We start from the raw sequence: 21,817 nt of genomic DNA on the forward strand, positions 1-21,817 counted from the left end.
ATATATATATATATATATATATATATATATATATATATATATATATATATATATATATATATATATATATATAGAAGCAAATAAGGCAAGCAAGGCATGTGAATTTACACATAGTAAATATGCATGCACAAGCCTACCAAAATCTAGGGAGATACAAATTGGACAAATGACCACATAACCGTTAATACTTCCAATAACATCACTAGTCATTCATGTTGTCCAAAATGAATCAAAGTCACAAATCAACATATGATAGCACACAAAGTTCAACATATGAACCAAGGAAAAAAATGAGCATATAAGATATGCATTGCACACATACTCATAGGAATATCTCACTCAAGTAGATATAGGACACTATAAACAATGAGATAACAAACTCTCATATAGAGCAATAAGATGAATTCGAACAAAATGGTATTTCGGGTTATCATCCGGTGTAAAAACCAAATAAGTACATGATCATCTATACTAACACAAGCATAACATGAGAGTTTAGAAATAAACATAATGCTTGGATAGCATAATATTAACATTCCAACTAGATAGATCATTATGCAAAGCAATAATTGGAATAGCTTTAATCAAATGACTTTCCAAATATGATTTTAAAGATAACCATGGGCAAAACCGCACAAGAATGCCATACGTAAACAAGACATTGCGTGCCATGGAGATATAAGATAATCTCAAATATAAATTCTAAGTGGCATCCCTCAATTGTTCATATTAACAAGGATTGTGATATGCACAAAGCATATCACTCCCCCATAATATGATGATCCATGTATTATCCACAAGAAGCAAATAAAACCCAACTAAGGATAATTAATGGAGAGAATTTGAGTTTCAAATGAGCTTTACATACCACATAGTAACTAGATAATATTGCACTAACAATATAGGTGGTATCCCACATACATACACATTTAAGGTTTGTGATATCCGTAAATATCTCAAAAGAGCCAAGGAAGATTCAACTAATGAAGCAATAAAGGCTTGAAACCACACACACAAATATATGAAGTGCATTACAACCTACAAATGCTAGATAACACAAATCAAGCATACTAGGAAGCACAACTATACAAGCACATGCTAGGTACAAAACCTAAACATGCAAGGGAGATAGTGACTTTCAATGTAAACAATGCAAGTACAAGTTACCGCAAAGAGGAGTATTGGATTGATAGATATGATGATAATCCACTTGACTTGGCATTAACCATAACATATGGTGAAAATAGTTTTTCTTCATGAAGTAGCCAAGTCTCCAATGCCCTCCACACACCTATTGATCAAGTTTGAGTTTGATGGTCCCCAACCAAGTTGGGACCTAAGAAGTTAGTAACAATAGGCTTGGCAACCCAAATGGTCTTGTCCACTTTCAAACTTCTTTGGGAACCCACAAACTTGGCAAACACATTGCCAACAATATCCTTCCTTAGCGAATAATGATTATTGACTATAGGAGGCTTAGATATGTTACCGTTGGGACAAGATGAAGCTATGTGTCCCTTCTTACGGCAAATATAGCAACATGTGCTCCCCTTTCTCTTCTTCTTTACCTTTTCAACTTGGAGAGCATTATCTTGGTTAGGCATGGGAAGAGGCCTTTCATTATCTTGATATTGAACTTGAGGCCACTTCCCTTGATGCTTCACATTTGAAGCCTTCTTCTTCAATGGACAAGATCTCACATGGTGTCCAACATTCTTGCACTTGAAGCAAGTAATGTTGGCCGAATTCTTGACTTGATCTTGTCCCTTCTTCTTGTTCTTGGACTTCTTCTTGTTGGAGATGAAATCAAGTCCTATTTTGTCTTGAGGGTCCTTTTGCACACTCAAGATATTATCACAACATTTTTCCAAGTCTTTCTTCAAACTAGTGACTTGGGCCTTGAGCTCTTTATTTTCCTTGGTGACCATAGCCTCATGAGCTAACTTTAACTCATCATGAGAGATTAGAAGATCCTCATGAGTGCCTGAGAGCTTTTTATGACTTTCTCCCAATTTCCCATAATTGCTAGTTAGCAAATCAAGTTGAGTCCTTAGCTTAACATTTTCTTTTAATATCGATGCTTCACACAAGATAGAGTTAGTAGCACAAGCATCATTATTAATATGAGAGGAACATGTAGAGGCTAGAGACACCGCATGAGTAGCTTGAAGTTCCTCATGAGACTTAGAGAGTTTGGTGAGCTCTCCTTTGACCTTCTTGTAGTCAAGGTCAAGGTGCTCAAAATCCTCTTTAAGTTTACAATGAGTAACTTAAGTCTCTTCTTTTAAAGACCTCAAGTCACTAAGACATTGATGAGCCATAGCAAGTTCATGTTCAAGTTGTTCACTTTTTGCTTGCTCGTAAAGGAATAAGTCGTTACGTTTTTGAAAGCAAGCAAGAATATCTTGGAGCCTTTTATAAGTGTTATTTTTAGCTCTACGAAGAGTTTTCCCAATCTCATAGAGATTTTGAGTCAAGACTTCATCATCTTCCTCATTACAACTATCATCATTATCACTAAGAGAAGATGATACCTCGTCATTACCTCTTGCCATGAGGCACATGTGAACACAAGGGGTTGATGATGATTCTTTTGGAGAGGAGGGTTCTTCATCAACCAAGCGTGCCTCATTTTTCTTGATTTCCTCTTGTGGTAAGCCACATGTTGGTGAAGTGAAAGATGTTGAGGTATGCAAGTAATCGGAGGTGGAAGCAATAGAGAGCTCTTCATGATTTAGAAATGTGGAGAACTCCTCCATTAACTCCCCAAAAATAATATTGTCTCCTTCAAGATTGGACCCACCATATATATCTTCAATTTTGGTCCAAGTCTCATGAGCCAACGAACAAGACGAGATTGACTTGAACACCTTGAAGGTTATAGCTTGGTGAATGACACTTAAAGCTTCACAATCAAGATGCATATCATCAAGTGATGGAGATTGTCCATCCTTTAAATTTTAATTCCATTCAACCACAATCCGCAAAGCATTTGGACCCATGGCCCGAAAGTGACAAAGCATGCGTAATCTCCATATAATGTAATTTGTGCCATTAAAACAAAATGTGTCATCGTGCACTAGTTTACTAGTCGACATCATTACTCTCTAGGGGGTTAAGCCTAATAAAGAGAGACCTAGCTCTAATACCAATTGAAAGGACCACGATGTCGCCTAGAGGGGGGATGAATAGGCGTTTTAAAATCTTTTACGGATTTGGCTATATCCTAGTGCGGAAATAAACTAAGTGAATACTTTTCAAGCACAAATCCTAAATATACTAGGCTCACTAAGTGCACCAACAACTTAGCATAAACAAGATGAGAACAACAAGATATGAGTAAGCACAAGTAAGTCACACAAACTTACTCAGTGTATATCACGAGGTATGGAAATGAATAATACACACAACCACAAGTAAGCAATACAAGCTTACACAAATTGTATCACAATATATGGAATTGAATGATACAAGCAAACTCAAGTAAGTTACACAAACTTACTTGACCAATATCACAATATATGGAAGTTTATAACACAAGTTAGCAATTCACACTAATCACAATGTATATCAATAATAGCAAGTATGAATTGCGGAATATGAAGTGTAGGCCTAAATAATCTCTACAAGGAAATGGCCAACACAATATAATCAACCACCACAATATAATGAGGACAACAAGATATAGTGAATGCATGGTCAAATGACCAAGGTAAACCACAAGTAAGGAGTTAGGATTAGGGATAACCAAAGTCAAGGAGACGAGGATGTATCTCGATGTTCACTTCCTTGGAGGGAAGCTAGTCACCGTTAGAGAGGTGGATGTTACCACGAAGGCACACCAACGCCATGAAGGCTCACCCTATTCTCTTTGAGATATCACCCCGAAGGCGATTCTCAACCACTAGTGGTAGACCTTGAGGCGGCCTCCAAACCTTCACAAACTTTTCGGGGGACAAATCACAAGTTGATTCCTCACCGGAGCACTCCTACCGCCTAGGAGTCTCCAACCTCCAAGAGTAACAAGAACAAAGGGGAAATGCTCAAGACTTGCTCAAATCACGAATTCCTTTGGTCAAGAGAAGGAGAGGGAGTGGATCTTCACTTGAGTGGAATCTCTCTCAAGAACTCTCACAAATCTCTCCGGGATCTAAGATTTTAGGTAGGAGAAAGGAGAGGGAGCTTTTCTTCAAGTGTGGGTCAAGATAGTTGTGTTGCTCGACCCCTACACGAAGTAGTGAAGGGGTATTTATAGTGTGGCCCTAAAAGGCCGTTGGGGCAGAATTTTGCTCAGGAAAGTGTCGGACGTCCGGTGGATTACCGGACGTCCGGTGGCAAAACAGGCACCGGACGTCCGGTGGAACACCGGACGTCCGACGGCTGTAGCACGCCATCAGACGAATGTATCAGGATATTTGCGAAACAGGTTTGACGGGCGTCCGACATTTTCCGGACGTCCGGAGACCGGACGTCCGGAACTTACCGGATTTCCGTCCGTTTGGTTCTAGATTGGCGCACCGGATTTCCGGACGTTACCGGACGTCCGGCCAAAATAACATCAGGAACCCCAAAACTAAAACATGCATAACTCTCACATCCGGACTCCGATTTTGATGATCTTGGGCTCGTTTTGAAGCTATGGAAAAGCTCCAAGTCCTCAGATAGAGAACCACCCAAAATAAACCAAAATGGAGGGTTCAAATTATGCAAAGGTTAGATCATATATTTTGGGAAACTATTTGGCTTTGGCTTTTCTTTGGTATATAGGATATGAGTGGAATTGTGTATAGAAGATGTTGACTTGAGCAAATCCATCACAAACCCCTTTGATCCCCTCTTAATAGTGCGGGATCCCTATAACTCAAGAATCATAAAAATAGCTACACTACATAGCTATCAAGAATCCATTCTTGAGTGTATATGTTTCTTTGGTGGTCATCACTCCACAATACTAACGTCAAAGGAACTAATACCTTTGATACGAGATGTTCACTTGAGCTTGATGTTGATGTTTCTTCTTGGCTCAAGATGAAGGCAAGACATTGGTAAAGTCTTCATGTCTCTCCCCCATACACAATGTGGGGACGCTTTGCTTTGTATTCATCTTCACTTGTCCATCATGTGATCATCCACAAGCTTCAAGCATGTAATCCTACGGGGTGGTTATCTTGAACTTGCCCTTGTCAACCATGATCACCAACATTTGATGTCATCCTCTCATAGACATTTGAAATCTCTTTCTTGATGCGAGCCCATGAGAATCACCTAACCCTAAAAAACATAGACAACACATAGTATGGGTTAGTACACAGAGTGTAACTGATAATTTCTTATCATACCACAAGATCCTATGTGGTGCATCATTTGCGCTCGTGTGTTGGCCATTTAGAGTTCGATCTTTGAGCTTCATCTTGGTCAACCTATATCTCTACTCCATGTTTAATCTTGACATCTTGAAGGGTATATTGAATTCTTCACTTGAATAGCTTGCTTGAATACTTGATCAATCATGACTCAACACATGAGTCCATTATGATCATATCTTTGAGCCACTCCTAGAGTTCATCATTCAAATCATCCTTTTAAGATCTTGATCCATTATGTCTCAAACCATAGCTCTAAGCATGGCAACCCTTAAGATACTCCAACGAACTTCATTTTGATCATCTCAATGTAATTGTTGCTTCAAAGGAGTTGTCTTCCATTATTCTTCAATCACATTCCAATGGGACTAACCTTCAAATGTATATCTTAATGCAAACATTAGTCCATAAGGATTGTCATTAATTACCAAAACCACACATGGGGACAACATGTACTTTCATATGCTGCCAAGCATCCCTGAAAAGCCCCTGCTAGCATTCATCGCCAACAAACGGGTTGTATCTTCAGCAGTCGGCTCTCTCAAGTACTCAGGGCCAAACACAGCAACAACAGCCTTGCAGAACTTATACAGGGACTCTAGACATGTAGACTCGCTCATACAGACTTACTCGTCAAATGAGATCATCGGGCACTCTGTATGCAAGCATTTGGATGGCGGCATTGCGTTTCTGATAAGAGGAGAAACCAATCTTGCGAACGACATCCTCTTTGCACTCGAAATAGTCATCATAGCCGACCACCCCCTCTCTAATACAGTTGAAAAGATGCCTACTCACACGAAAACAGCAGCGGAATTTTTGATGTGTGAACAACGGGTTTGTTGTATCAAAGTAGTCCTTCCAAAGAAGGAAATGCCCACTCTCTCGGTTGCAATTCAATGCCGGAAGGTTGCCCGAAATGGAGCCCCGGAACAACGGCCGCTGGCTGTTGAGGTGGTGATGGACCATCATGGCAGCCAATATCTCATCCTCGCCATTGGATGACGAATCGTCGGAGTCGCAAAGGAAATTGTGAAAAAAGAACTCGTCGGCGGAGTCCACTTTGTACCTTGACAAACTGTCGAACAACTTGCGGGCGTCGACGAAGAAGACGGCCGGCGAAGGGAGTCGCGGCGCGCACAGACCAGCTAGCTGCCCTGCCGGCGTCCGACGAGTGGGCCGGCGTCCGACGAACGTGCCAGTGAGGATCTGGCTGGGGCGGCGAGGCGGCTTCTTGGTCGCGGGCGACTGTGTGGTGGGGGCGCGGGGGTGGGAAGCAGTCGGCTCCCCGACGACAAGACGGCGGTGGCGGGCGACGTGGGAGTGGGCAGTGTTGCTGGGCGGATGTGGAGGCACCAGCAACTGGCAGAGTCGCCGGCAAAAATGGGCGGCGGCGTCGGCGACGAAGGAGGCGGGCGAGGGGTGATGTTGAATGGGGGAGGCCAATGTGCCACCGACCAGCAGGCCCGGGGAAGGAGAAGGCGAGTGTGCGCACGTCCGTCGCATTTTCGCGCCGACACAAATCCGACTAAGAAATAGGTTGCGAATGAGTCGCCCGCGGACGAAAAGCGGAGCACGTTCGTTTGGGTCGGCGCGTTGGGACGCTTTTTGTGTCCGCGCTGACCCAAACGGACGGTGGCGGACGAAATAGGCCGCCCCATTGGAGTTGCTCTTATTTATTCCATGCAAAAAAAATGACATTTATTTATTATCTTCGATGTCTGCGTCTGATACGAACCGCACAGTGAAAAGATGCTCTCACCGACCCCTGTCGTTGACCTCGCTGACCCCGGCAACAGCGGCCTGCCCCACCCAAAGCAACGATCTCAGCCGTCCGTTTCACCATCGACGTCCCAGATCCACGACCCGTACCCAACATTTTCGATTCCACCCTCGAACTCTCACAAATTTGCACATCGTGCCCTCCGCCCTGCGCTCTCGCTACAAGACTCGCCTCTCCTCGCTCCTCCCTTCTCCTCTCCCTCCTCTTCTTCTTCCTCATCCCCTCTCTGCTCCACTCCGGGAACGCGGCGACGGGAGGATGGGGCACGCCCCCGCGTAGAGCCTCGCGGCGCAGGTGAGCTCACTCCCGCGCCCTTTTTCGGTGCCGATTCGTCGCGGCTTGGCCGGTGCTTTCCCGGGACATCTGTCCGGCGGCGCCATGCGGGTTCCTCCCCGAGTTCTCGGTGCACGCCCGCGCCATGAATCCGTTCTTGGCCCCGCCCGCCGAGACCCGTTGCTCCTGCGGTCGATCCGGCTCCCGGATGGCTTCCCGAGCCCCTAAAATTTGGTGTTTTGCGACGAAAATTCCAAACCGTCTGAGCATTTCACGGAGATCTATCTCTGTACTAATTTGTATCTTCCTTCTCTCTCAGGTCAGTGAGGGCTGCAAGAATCTGAGCTGCTTGCCAAGACTGTAAAAGGAAGAGCTCTGCAAGAACGAGAAGACAGGATTATATTTGCTTCTCAATTGATTTTTCTTGCGCCATGGAGGAGGTGGAGGCAGCCAACAGCGCGGCGGTGGAGAGCTGCCACAAGTTGCTGGCCTTGCTCTCCCAGCAGCAGGACCCAGCCCTTCTCAGGAGCATAGCTTCAGAGACGGGTGAGGCCTGTGCCAAGTTCAGGAAGGTGGTCTCCCTCCTCAGCAATGGTGGCGGCGGCAGGGGAGGGCATGCTAGAGGCAGGTTCTCCAGGAGAAGGAAGCCCGTGGGGTTCTTGAGCCAGAAAGGCTTCTTGGAGAGCAGCAGCAACACCCCATTGGGGATGCTCATGTCCGGGAGTGCACCTACTCCATCCCCATCTGCTGCTTCGGCAGCGCAACTGCGGCCCCAGGTTGGCGCGCCGCCGCAGCCGCGCAGCCTCGATTTGGTCAGCTCAAGCAGCAAGAGCGCCCACCAGTTTGGCCCTCCGAAGATGGTCCAGCCATTGTCTGTGCAGTTCCAGTTTGGTGCCACTGCACATAGATACCCATTCCAGCAGCAGCAGCAGAATTTACAGGCCCAGATGTTCAAGAGGAGCAACAGTGGGATCAGCCTGAAGTTTGATAGCCCCAGTGGCGGCGCTGGGACGATCTCATCGCCGAGGTCTTTCATGTCCTCCCTGAGCATGGATGGCAGTGTAGCTAGCTTGGATGGAAAGCCGCCGATGCGTTTGCTCGGCGGCCCGGCTGCGAGCGACCCACTGAATGTGCGCCAATGCGCGCCTAAGCGGCGGTGTACGGGCAGGGGTGAGGACGGCAGCGGCAAGTGCACCACAGGTGGCAAATGTCATTGCTCAAAAAGAAGGTAAAACTGTGCTGCTGTGATTCTTTTATAAGGGTTGGGAATCATGGTCTTGACCTGATTGGTGATTTTCTTTTCTGCAGGAAATTACGAATTAAGAGGTCGATTAAAGTGCCCGCCATTAGCAACAAAATATCTGATATACCTCCGGATGAATACTCATGGCGGAAGTACGGGCAGAAGCCGATTAAGGGTTCCCCTCATCCGAGGTATGAAAGAAAAAAAATACACCAACTATCTGCTTAAAATATGTGGATTATCACTTAAAAAGGGACATTGGTCAAAATAACACTTGAATATATATGGAATCATTTTCAGTCATGATGTTATTATTCCCCATGTTGTACCATGAAAGATGGCATATCTGCATCCATCAGGCATTCATTGTGTTGCTTTACCTGTGGAATGATTATTTGTGGATCCCCCACTCAACTCACCCTTTTCCTAGCACCAAGTTTCTTCTACAGCTAAGACGTGTTGACACCTTAGTTGCTAGAACAATTAATTATATAGTGGATCATGTTGTCTGTGTGAAAAAAGAGATCAGTCATAGGGACCTAAAGTAGTTAACTTGTTAATGGAACTCGCATTTCATTGACATGCTTATCTATCCACATTCTAATGTTGATTGCTCCTGTTTGCCCACCTCACATCTTAAGCTTTAATGCCTGCCCTTAATGGTTGGAAAATGTAGCTATACCATGAAAGCAAGCACATGCTGCTCAATGTGGACTGCTGACTGTTCCTCTTTCCAAATCTTTCTTGTCTCCACAGAAGACTAACTTGTGGACGTTCACTTGAACCAAATTCAGGGGCTACTATAAATGCAGCACCGTCAGGGGCTGCCCGGCGAGGAAGCACGTCGAGCGGTGCGTGGACGAGCCGGTGATGCTCATCGTGACGTACGAAGGCGAGCACAGCCATAACCGGCTGCCAACACAATCTGCCCAGACCTAGACGACAACCGGCCGATCGCTTCGCCGCCCCTTTTGATCCATTAACGCCAGGCCCCGGCCTTTGTTTGAAGATACGGCCGAACCGTTCGTGTGAAAGTGAAACTAGGTCTCGCGGATCTCAAAAGTAGGAGCAACAAACAACATTGAGGCCATCCACCTGGGAATCTAATGAGCTGCCTAGTGGCCCTTCCTTCCCCCAGCTACATGCTGTTAGGGTTTCGGCGTCCAGAGTGGGGGCATGCCCAAGCTGTTCTTCCCCTCCTCTGCTCTGAGTTGTGACTTATGACACATCAAATCAAACTGAGAGATGAGATGGAGGGAAGAACATGCATATGCTGGTAGATAGTGACAGGTGGGGTTCCCCTCAACAAGGGGGGAGGGAGTGTGTTTGAAAGAGTTGAAAGGGAGATTTGAAGAAAGGAGGAGAACGAGGAGCTCTGTGTAAAGCTTGGAAAAGGATTGGCAGGGTTGGCTTTTAGCGTGCACAAGTTTACTTGCGATGACTCGCCTCTGTCTCTGTGTGTTGCTTTTGCTTTATTGAAAGATGGGATTTGTTTTCTCTTTTGGCAGAAGAATTGTTCCAGGATTAAAGGTGGTGGTGCTGTTGACAAACTGACACATTAGGAGGTCCATGTGTTTTCTCAACAGGTGTAATAGGAAGTTGCTGTGGTTTCTCAGTCATGCTTCAACTTCAGTGTGAAGCTTTCCATGGTAGCAGTAGTGACTTTGACATGAGTTTTGTGCTATCATGGGTGGGTTCTTAAGAGCTCTCTCTCTCTGGTCTGGACAATAATTAATTAAAATTCTAAGCACATTTGCATTACATCTTATCCAGTTCTTCCCCAAGAAAATTGTTTCCGTCATAAAAATCTAAGCACAATTGCTCAGGAAAATTCAAGATGAACTATGCCATACAATAGTGTCTTATCAGTGCTCCCAAATCGTAACGAGAGGTTGACAATGGAACACGCCACATGATGCTTGCTTACTGAAGATGGGGTCTTCCTGCCTGATGCAATCATGGAATGCTAGGTATTAGCAGTATCTGGTGGCCGTGTGGGGCAAAGGATCTATGCAAAGCAGCACCTAGCCAGTACGCACTGTATTATTGAGGTGGGTGCTGAGATGGACAAAAATGGCTCACCAACCGGTGGTTTATTGCATGGTCAACTACACTGAGATGGTCTACAAACAACTATCCATGAGTACAGACACCCTTAATTAAGGGAGAAGATCTAGCTAGTAACCCTCCCTCTTTTTGCGCGAGGCGGGAAGATCTCGTAGCATTTCATTTGGTCAAGGTAAACAAACATTTCTTCAAGCATCGGATTAGGCAAACATGGTACGCTACTTTGTGTGTGGAGGTCAAGTCAAGGAGAAGATTTAGCTTCAAGCAAGGTCATATTCTGACTTGCAAGCAAGGATTATACTCCCTCCGTTTGTTTTTATAAAACGTTTCAGACAGCTTGCTTTGTACCCTTCCGTTTCATAATGTAAGACGTTTTTTGACACTAAACTAGTGTAAAAAAACGTCTTACATTATGGGACGGAGAAGTACTATTTTAAACAGTGTTTGAATGTCTAAAACATCTTATAAAAATAAACAGAGGTAGTACATAGGACCCCAACAGCCAGCCTATGTTCGCTGTGAGGAGTGACATTTGCGAATGTTTTCTATAGCATTTTTTTCAGTGACGCATGACAGTTTCTCAAGAGGCGTATGGCAGTATCTGGAAAAAAGGAAATTGAGACAAAAACAGGCAGAAATTGCCATCTGCTAGCACCTAAAAATGCCATAAAAAACGTTCATTTGACAATCCCCTCCCAGGCATAGCTTTTTTATTAGGCAAACTATTACTGTGGCTATCCTTGCTGTCAATGCCCCTGTTGGATCCTCGAACAGCCCAGCTAAATTCGACGTTACATAAAGCCTTTTCTTGACACCTACATGCATGCCTGCACCTTTTGCTGGAATATAATAACCTCATCAGCTAAGCTAAGCATGCAAAATGACGAAAATGGTTGGTACGGAATCCACCTCCAGTGGTCGGCAACACGCACTTAACAAAAATGAAAAACGACGGTCGACAACTTTGCTGCCAATATTTCCCGCAGAAAGAAAAAACTTTGCTAATAATATATATTTGGAAATGGTAAATATCCAACTCATATTTTTAGGCATAAAAAAGGGAACGTTTTTCATGACAATTTATGTTGACGCAAGAATAGCAAACTTAGCTGGCACAATTTTCTAACAACAAAATAAACTGAGATGAGTTTGCCATGCTCGCCAACTAAACTGGCCACCCTCGACAAGCAAACATTTGTGATGAAAAACGTTTGATTTGTCATGCCTAAAACCCCGACGTTTGCTGCATATTCTGGTCCTATTATCCTTTTGAGGTGCACCTGTTGTTCCTCCATTTCCCGTGAACCTGGCGAACGGTCGACGACAGTCATCTTTAGTCTGTCTTGCAAGTAAGTGCAACTAGGATGTACTATGGTCCTAGTAGTACGATATACTGTATATACTAGGGAAAAGAAACAATATATACGTATGTAGTCCAGGGTAGGATTTTGCACTTTGCTTTGGACTTGAGTCAAGACTCAAGACGTGCCGCCAGCGTCCAGATGGCCAAGCAAGTCAAGAAGTATTGCGTGCAAACTTGCAGAAGATAGATGAGAACAACCCCAGATATATGCACGGACGCAACATATACTCCATCAGCTAGCATGGTATCCATGGTCCCGTGCTGATGATCCATCCAGGCACTATACGTACGGTCTCAGCCGACGGCAACTTAAGTAGTGCGGGTCGCGGCCGCCGACGTCTCTGACGACGAAGCGAGCAAGGGCTCCTGATGCGTTGCACGGACAAGAAACTTTAATGGCGGCAGCGAGGCTCCATCTACCGCTGAAGAGGATGTCGAGCTGCCTGCATTGCATGCGCAGATGCCCAGTAGCTCTCAGACTTGTCTCCATTGTTCTGCACTGGATGGATGCTTTGTGTCGTTCCATTAATACTTTGGAACCCGGCCTCTTGGTCGTATGGAAAGAAAGTGTCACACCTAACCAGCCTGAACCCGCGCATGGCAGGGCATGGCTGGCAGCTCAGGAAGCATCACGCGGAGGACTCATCATTTTTGTTTTTTTAGGGAACGCGGAGGACTCATCATGGTTCTCTTTTTTTTTTCATGGTAATACGTGTCTCATTCATATCATAAAGAACAAAGTACAAGTCACGTAAAGACCGACATGACAAAACTGAAAAGATAACAGAACATCTCTGAGCTTGACACCAACGCCCGTCACCTGGAGTCAATTGCAAGAAACCACCACATTTGTGGCTAGGTTTGCAGGAAACTACCAAGTCGTTAATCTGTTGCAAAAAACACCGTAAAATCTCTTAACCCGTTGCAAAAAGCACTGAACAGCCGTTTAGCCTCGTTTGATCTCTTTTCCGACAGGTGGGCCCCGAAAACGCGGACGTGGCTTGACGGACAGGCAAACAGCGCCGTTAGGAACAAAACGGTCAAGACGCCGCGCCGGTCGGTCCTGTCGGTGCTCGCCAGACAGATCCCCCGCGCCCCTTCTCTCTCTCTCTCTCGCCCCTCTCCTCTGTCTCCTCTCTCTGGCTCTGGTCGCCGTCGGTGAGAAGCCAGCTCGCCGCCGTCCGCCATGGTTTCGTGGAGCGACGACAGCGAGGAATCGGGCTACGAGTACTCTTCAGGCGGCTCCCCTATCAAGGTCAGTGATGTGTACTCGTAGCTAGGGATCTCTGAGCTAGGGTTTCGGTTTGGGGATTTTGTTTTTCCTGCTCATTTTGAACCCGTGAGATGGATTTTGTGCGTTTCTTTTGTTGATGTAGATCCCGGCTACAATCGAGGACCCGAACTACTCTGGTGTTGGTGAGGTGGTGGTGATGTGTGAGCATGGCCAGCCAGCAAAGAGGCATGTTTGCTTCTCAGGCATTAGCACTGGGAGGAGGTTCCTTGCCTATGGACTTGATGTGAGTGCAAGCAAAAATATGTAGTTTGCTTATTTTGTTAAGAAACTACAAATTGTTCATATGCACTGTTCATTGTTCACTGTTCACTGTTCACCTAGTAGTTTAGTTAAAGATACTGTCATGTACCATACCGCAGTGAGTGAGTGAAATAAATGAATTGTTCATACATATAAATGAACAACACCACAGTGATATAAATGAAGTAAATGAATTAAATTGTGCTGTTAAAAATTAAGTACATAGATATAAAATGAAGGTATCCATAGTGACTGAGTGAAGTAAACTGTGTTGTTAAAAAGTATCACAGTGCATTGTTCATAGATATAAATGAAGTAAATGAATTAAGGTATAAATGAATTGAAGTGAATTGTATTGTGCTGTTAAATGAATTAAGGTATAAATGAAGTAAATTCAGTGTAGTATGCTGTTAAAAATTCAGATATAAATGCACAATTGTGAATGTGCAGTATATAATAGTTGTTTTGAACTGGACTGAATAGAAGTGAAGTGAAAAAGGAAGTAAATGCATTTGTACTTGTTGTTTTGCAGGAAGCAAGCAGCTGTGGTGTTGTTGAGTGGGTAGATGAGGAGTGGCCAGAGCATCTGCAGAATGCTCTTCACAAACTATGGCTTTTGTATGAGGATTGCCAGCGTGCTAATAGGATGGCATGTCTGGACCATGCATCACTTGTCCACAATCTCACATCACAGAAGAACAAGCTACAGGAGACTTATGAGAAGCTTGTTGAGGATGTGAACAACCTACTTGATACCCAAGACAATATTCCCAATGAAAATGAAGTTCAACAAGGTGAACATGAGGAGATCACTCCTCCTTTGGACAACAATATTTCAGCTTTGAAGGAACGGCTGGGTGCAATGGATGCTGAGAACAAAGAACTGAAGCAAAAGGTTGACCAGTTGAGGAGCATTCAGGTTGCCCAAGGTAATGTGATTAGAAATCTGAAGTTTGCTCATTTGAAGGAGAAGGAAAAGTTGAGCACTGAGAGGAGGAATTTGGAGTTTCACATTGCTGATCTTGTCAAAGCTAGTGACAAGAACAAGAGAAAGCTGAAGGACATCAAGGGTATTTGTGATGAAGAGTGATTTGTAATCTGACCATGTGGGTCATTATCTTAAGTTTCAAGCATTGAACTATGGCTTGTAATGTGTGAACTAGTGGCAGTTTGCAGTATTTGAAGTAGGGTGTAGCCTTGAACTATGTCTTGTAAGCTTTGAACTATGGTGTCATGATGTTAACTATGTTGTTGACTAGAGTTGTTAAGTATGATGTTAAATATGTCATTGATGTTAACTATGGCACCCTAGATGATCAAATTAGGTTATCTTGGATGCCGTCGACGCCAAGGCACCCTAGATGATCAAATTAGGTTATCTTGGATGCCGTCGACGCCGAGGCACCCTAGATGATCAAATTAGGTTATCTTGGATGTCGTCGACGCCGAGGCACCCTAGATGATCAAATTAGGTTATCTTGGATGCCGTCGACGCCGAAGCACCCTAGATGATCAATTAGGTTATCTTGGATGCCGTCGACGCCGAGGCACCCTAGATGATCAAATTAGGTTATCACAGTAGTAGCCACATTCATCACACTTATTAGCAAACAATAAGAAAATTAGGAGCCACAACTAACCAGAAGCAACACCAAGTTTAGAACATCAACAACTAACCAGAAGCAACACCAAGTTTTCATCACAGCCCAACAATTCCACTAGGTACCTTACATGAAAGTACTCATGACAACCAGAATAAAGATGTTTAGAACATCAACAGCTAACCAGAAGCAACACAAGTTTTCATCACAGCCCAACAAGTCCACTAAAATGAAAGTACTCATGACAAGTTTAGAACATCACAACCAAAATGCAGATGTTTTGAACATCATCAGCTCAACACAACTTCACCCGCTCCCTTGAGAACAGTTGAACCACTCAGACATCTTAAAGGATGGCTTCCTCACTCTTCCACTACCTGCAACTCTTGGGGGGACGAACTTGTTTCTTCCTCTTGGCCCAGCAGCAGTAGAGGAACTTGGACCAACACCAGCAGTAGAAGAACTTGGACCAGCACCAGCAGTAGAAGTTGCAGTCCTTGTAGTTTTAGCTTTCTTTGTTGCCCTTGTAGCAGCAGCTGCAGCAGGAGCAGAAGGAGCTCTCCTTGGTGCACTGGGAGCTGAAGCAGGAGCAGAAGGAGCTCTCCTTGCTACCCTTGGAGCCCTTGGAGCTAGTGGTGCTGGAGCTGCAGTTTGAGCAGCAGTAGGAGCACTTCTCCTTGGTGGCATGGGAGCAGGAGCAGATACAGTTCTAGGTGTATTATCTCTCCTGTTTTCCTGAAATTACAGCATAGAAATGTTAGAAACTGGTATGTGAAATTGTACAAAAACCTACTACAATAGTTACCTGGTGTTGGTTCATTCTCATAGCTAGGGCTGGTTTCAGAGCCTGCTTGCAACTAGTGTATCTATGCCCAGTCCTATTGCAATTGCTACAAGTGATAGTTGCCATCCTAGATGTATCCTTTGGAGCTGGCTTTTCAAACCCGCTCTTTCTCCTCTTTGTCTCTTTGTTTCCTGGCTTTTCTTTGAACACTGGTGGTTCAATGTCAGGGGTTCTAGTATTTGGCCACAAAACAGGCCCAGGCACAGGGAAAACTATTGGACTATAAGCTGCCTTATACATTGGTTTCTTGAAGAAATCATGAACAAAATCTTCTGGCACAAGTTTTGCCTTGTTGATTGCAGAAACACCATGATTGCAAGGTACTCCACACATGTCCCACTTCCTACAACCACATGTATGATGCAACAAGTTAACTGCATATGTGCTTTCTTCACTTGTCACCTGGAAGAGATCAGGTCCAGCTTTGATAGACTGACAAAACCTAGAATGATGTTTTGCTTCCTCTAGCTTCTCAGCATATGTTGGGCATATCTGCCACTTAGCAGTCTCAGTCTTTGTCCTATTTGCATTGAACTTCACTAACAACTTTGTCCTGATCCCATCTACCATGGTTCTAATGGGTTTGGCTCTGACATCAAGTATCATCTTGTTAAAAACTTCACTTATATTGTTAACTACCAAGTCAGTTTTGCAATTGTTGTCCATGGCATGCCTAGCCCATGTATGTTTTGGTATCCTAGATAGCCATTTCCAAGCTGGCTCACACTCCTTTTTCATGCCTTCCATTGTTGTTACATAACCATGCTCAGTATAGGAATAACTTGCCTGATACATGTATTTCTTCAACTCTTCCCCTCTAAAACCAGCTGTTTGAAAGTTTTGATAAATATGTCTAAGGCAAAATCTTTGTTTGCAATTGGGGAATACATTGTTTATGGCTGTAAGAAGGCCCTGTTTGAATGAACTACAGTTTGAGAATACTACAACAATGCCATGTATGAAATTAATAAACAAAGACAATTAATAAGCAATGCAAGCAATGATTGGAGTAGAGATAGTAGTACCTTTTGCCTGTCAGATATAATAGTGTAGTAGCCAAACTTGCCTGACTCACCACCAATGGCATATTTTAATTGAGTAAGAAACCAAGACCAACTTGCTGTGTTTTCCTTGTCCACTATTGCAAAAGCAATGGGAAATATGTTATTGTTTCCATCTCTTCCAGTGGCAGCCAAGATTTGCTGCCCTGTGGTCAACTTTATGAAGCAACCATCCACACCTATCATACAAGATCACAAGTAGATTACCAACAAATTATTGGGTGTGCACATATAAATGTACATTCACTAGTTAATTAGTAGGTGTGCACATACCTATGAATGGTCTGCAACCATTAAGGAAACCCTCTTTGCAAGCATTGAGGCAGATGAACAAGCCATGGAATCTTGGGTTTTTGCTTGGATGTAGTTTCAGATGCTTTGTAGTGACAATGCATCTACTTCCTGGATTGGTTTCTAGCACAGCTTCTAGGTAATCCCTTATCCTATGATATTGTGCCTTCTGATCTCCTAGGACTACATTTCTGGCTAGCTTTCTTACCCTATAGGCCATATGTATAGATACCTCTATTCCATGCTTTTGCTTCAAGTTTGAAATTATAGTCTGGACAGGTGTGTTGGGGTCTGTCCTCAACTGTTGCTCACATTCATGTGCCAACCACTTAGCAGTAACTTTTGTGCTCTCTCCTACTACTGGGCAGCTATGGTGCAAGTTCAGTTTCTTTATACAGAATGTCTTCTCATGTGCTATCTAAGAAGCTGCAATGAAAAATGGACAATTCTCAAATTTGCAGACAGCTATAATCCTGTTTGGACAGTTCCTGTGGAAGGCATGGTTCCTATTTTGTGAGATGTGAAAATTAAGAAGTGCCCTCCTGAACTGGGTCACATCTATGAAACAAAGCTTCTTCATAAATTGCTCTTCTGGGTTCTCCCTTTGCTCATCATACCAAACTCTGTGCTTCTTCTTTTTAGCCCTGCTCTTCCTATCAGCTGGAAGCTTCACACATGGTATTTGAGCCCCATCATTATCTGTCACGCCCAATATGCGACCCTATCCAAAAGGAACTCGAAGGTCCCTCCAAGGATAGACCCGCATATTGGAACGCTTTTGCAAGGTGGATATCATTACATCAACATTACATAATAGATGGGGATACATACATAAGGCATACAATGCCCCACGAATACAACATTACAATACATGAGAGCATCATCCGACTACGGATGAAACACAAATAGAAGCTCAAACGACATCCACCCTGCTAGCCCAGGCTGCCGACCTGGAACCTATCCCCTGATCGAAGAAGCAGAAAAAGAACTCAAGCACGCAAGCATCGCTCTCGCGTCAAGATCATCACATAACTTGTACCTGCAACTGTTGTTGTAGTAATCTATGAGCCACGAGGACTCAGCAATCCCATTACCATGGGTATCAAGACTAGCAAAGCTTAATGGGAAAGGAAGGGGTAAAGTGGTGAGGTTGCAGCAGCGACTAAGCATATATGGTGGCTAACCAACGCAAATGAGAGCAAGAAGAGAAACAAGCGGAACGGTCGTCAACTAGCAATGATCAAGAAGTGATCCTAAACTCCTACTTACGTCAAACATAACCCAGAAACCGTGTTCACTTCTAGGACTCCGCCGAGAAGAGACCATCACGGCTACACACTCGGTTGATGCATTTTAATTCAGATCAGGTGTCAAGTTATCTACAACCGGACATTAACAAATTCCCATCTACCACATAATCGCGGGCACGGCTCTCAAAAGTTTATACCCTGCAGGGGTGTCCCAACTTAGCCCATGACAAGCTCTCGCGATCAACGAAGGAATAGACCTTCTCCCAGGAAGACCCGATCAGTCTCGGAATCCCGGTTTACAAGACATTTCGACAATGGTCAAACAAGACCAGCAAGACCTCCCGGCGTGCCGACATCCTGATAGTAGCCGTGCGTATCTTGTCTCAGGCCACGACCGGATGAGCACTACGTACAACTAGAACCAGACCTCAAGTTTCCCCGAGGTGGCGCTGCAAGTGGCTCTAGTTTGGACCAACACTTAGACAAGCATTGGCCCGGGGGGGCTATAATAAAGATGACCCTTGGGTTAATTACTCCCAAGGGAAAAATAGGTGGTGGTGAGGCAAATGGTAAAACCAATGTTGGGCCTTGCTGGAGGAGTTTTATTCAAAGCGAACTGTCAGGGGGGTCCCATAAATCACCCGACCGCGTTAGGAACGCAAAATCCGGGAACATAACACCGGTATGATGGAAACTAGGGCGGCAAGAGTGGAACAAAACACCAGGCATAAGGCCGAGCCTTCCACCCTTTACCAAATATATAGATGCATTAATAATATAAGAGATATTGTGATATCCCAACATAAACCCTGTCCACCATGGAGCAATCTTCAACTTCACCTGCAACTAGCAACGCTATAAGAGGGGCTGAGCAAAGCGGTAACATAGCCAAGCAATGGTTCGCTAGGAAGGGTGTCAAAGGTTAGAGGTTCATGGCAATTTGGGAGGCTTGATGAGCAAAAGATAGGTAACGCAGCATAGCGATAGAACGAAGCAACTAGCATAGCAATGATAGTAGTGAGATCCAAGGTGACGGTCATCTTGCCTGAAATCTCGCAAGGAAGAAGAACGAGTCCATGAAGAAGATGAAGCCACAAAGACGAACCACACGTAGACGAACGATTCCTCACGATCGCAACGAAACGGGAACTATCGAGAAGAAGCACACAACATAGTAAACACACCACACATGAACAAGACATGATGCACAACAAGCATGATGCATGACAAAGCTACATGAGGCTACTCATGGCAAGAGATGATGCAAACAAGAACAACACATCAAGGCAAGTTTAAATGAGGCCGGGAACAACATATAACAATTCCGGTAAGTCCTCATATGCATATTTCGAAATTGGTCCAGAACTGAATAAACCTTATGTTCAAGTTGTTAAACAGCAAGTTAAAGAGCACCAAGAGGATCTACATGAAATTCTAGTCAAGTTACATATAAAGTTCATTAGATTCGGAGCTACGGCCTAGAAGATATGGGCAAAACAAGTTAAGCATGGCATTGATGCAAAATGCACCCAAACATCAAGCAAACACCTCAAAACAAGGATGCAACATGATAATATGGCACTACATGCAAAATCAAGCAAGTTTCATATAGAGCACACTCAAAACGGAGCAACGGTTCAACACACACACTCTATACAAGTCATAGCAACAATCTGTCCATAACAGCAACTAGGCATATTGCGAGCATCAAAACAATAAGCTACAGCACCCCAACATAATAACAAAAGGCATGGGCATGAATTACAGGTAAAGCACAACAAAACATGAACACTGAGCTAACTCCAGAAAACACTAGATCATGCTCCAAAACACATGCTAAGATTGCAAATAATAACAGTTTCAGACTTGGCAGAAATAACATTAGGTTGCAATGTTTAGAGCTATCAAATAACATGTTATAGGAACTTATCATGGCAAACAAAGGCATGGCATGAATCTACTAATTGCATAGATCAAAAGTCCCTTACTGACCATGAGCCAAAAAGGCAGAGGAAATATGATGGCACCCATATAAACATGGCAAGTTATATTACAGATTCATACATGGCAGGAACAACAATAAGTACGCATGTTCGTGAGCTTGAACCACTCACCACAGAGCAATACATGACATGGAAAGGCAACCAACAGTAAGAAGGTATGTTTATGAAGCTAAGCATGGCAAGAGAAAGTTCATAGGGTACATGGATCACTAGCAAAACACATGGGAACAAGTGAACTTAACGTTAACAGGATGATAGCAACATTATGAAGCAACTTTAGAGCAAGATAACAACATGTACCATCAGGCTATAATTGCAACCAAGGGCATGAATGGATAGAGAATGACATGTAGATCAAAACATGTTTATAGAACATCTCCAGATTATGCATAGAATGATTAGTAGAAGCATGTTAACATAGCAACAAAATATAACAGAATCTGTCTAGCAAAACAGCAACAGCAAGTACCCTCCTTAACAAGCTCGACGCACTCAGCACACAACTCACAAAAATACATGGTTAACACCTTTGGAAAGATGACATGGCATAGATCAACATACATGTAGGCATCAACCTCATAGGATGCACACATCAATCATGGCAAAAATGATAAATGAGCAAGTTATAACAGTTTCAGCAGGTTAACATCAACATGCACTCTTCAAACAGCATTTCGTGTATCAAGATGAGCCCAAATGAAAATGACGCAATGGAATGAAATGAAGTACTCGTCGAGAAGAACAATTTGACATATTACACGCGTCAAACGGAGCTACGGATGCAGAGATATAGCATGATGAACATGGTATGATAATGTCAAAATTACAGGACTTAGAGGATTTCGGGGGTCAACCTCGGGTTGCACGGATCTTGATGCGGCGACGGAGATGCTCGCCGGAGTTGAGGTAGACGGCGGCCGGAGAAGAAGAGGAAGGCGCCGGGGGTGGCAGATCCGGCCGGTCCCGTCCCGGATCCGGCCGGGGATGCCGGCGACCGGGCGCGGCGGCGAACGTGGCGGCGCGGGGTGCCGGGCGAGGCCCGCGGCGGCGGACACGGCGTGGAGGCGGCGGCGCGCCTCCGGCAGACAGAGGGGAGCCCGGCGGCGGCGGGGTCTGACGGGGCGACGGCGAGTGAACGCGC

General features: G+C 44.3%; 1 protein-coding gene across 1 annotated transcript; it reads left to right on the plus strand.

Annotated features, from left to right (window-relative positions):
- Positions 1-7,316: 7,316 nt before the first annotated feature.
- On the plus strand, positions 7,317-10,277 carry LOC119307517 (protein WRKY1-like). Its single transcript, XM_037583595.1, has 4 exons — positions 7,317-7,440; positions 7,739-8,647; positions 8,728-8,853; positions 9,457-10,277. Exons 2-4 carry the CDS (start codon positions 7,851-7,853, stop codon positions 9,599-9,601), a joined length of 1,068 nt encoding a protein of 355 aa, XP_037439492.1. The 5' UTR covers positions 7,317-7,440; positions 7,739-7,850; the 3' UTR covers positions 9,602-10,277.
- Positions 10,278-21,817: the final 11,540 nt, after the last annotated feature.

Source organism: Triticum dicoccoides, chromosome 5B (assembly GCF_002162155.2).
Source record: "Triticum dicoccoides isolate Atlit2015 ecotype Zavitan chromosome 5B, WEW_v2.0, whole genome shotgun sequence".
Taxonomy (NCBI): Eukaryota; Viridiplantae; Streptophyta; class Magnoliopsida; order Poales; family Poaceae; genus Triticum; species Triticum dicoccoides.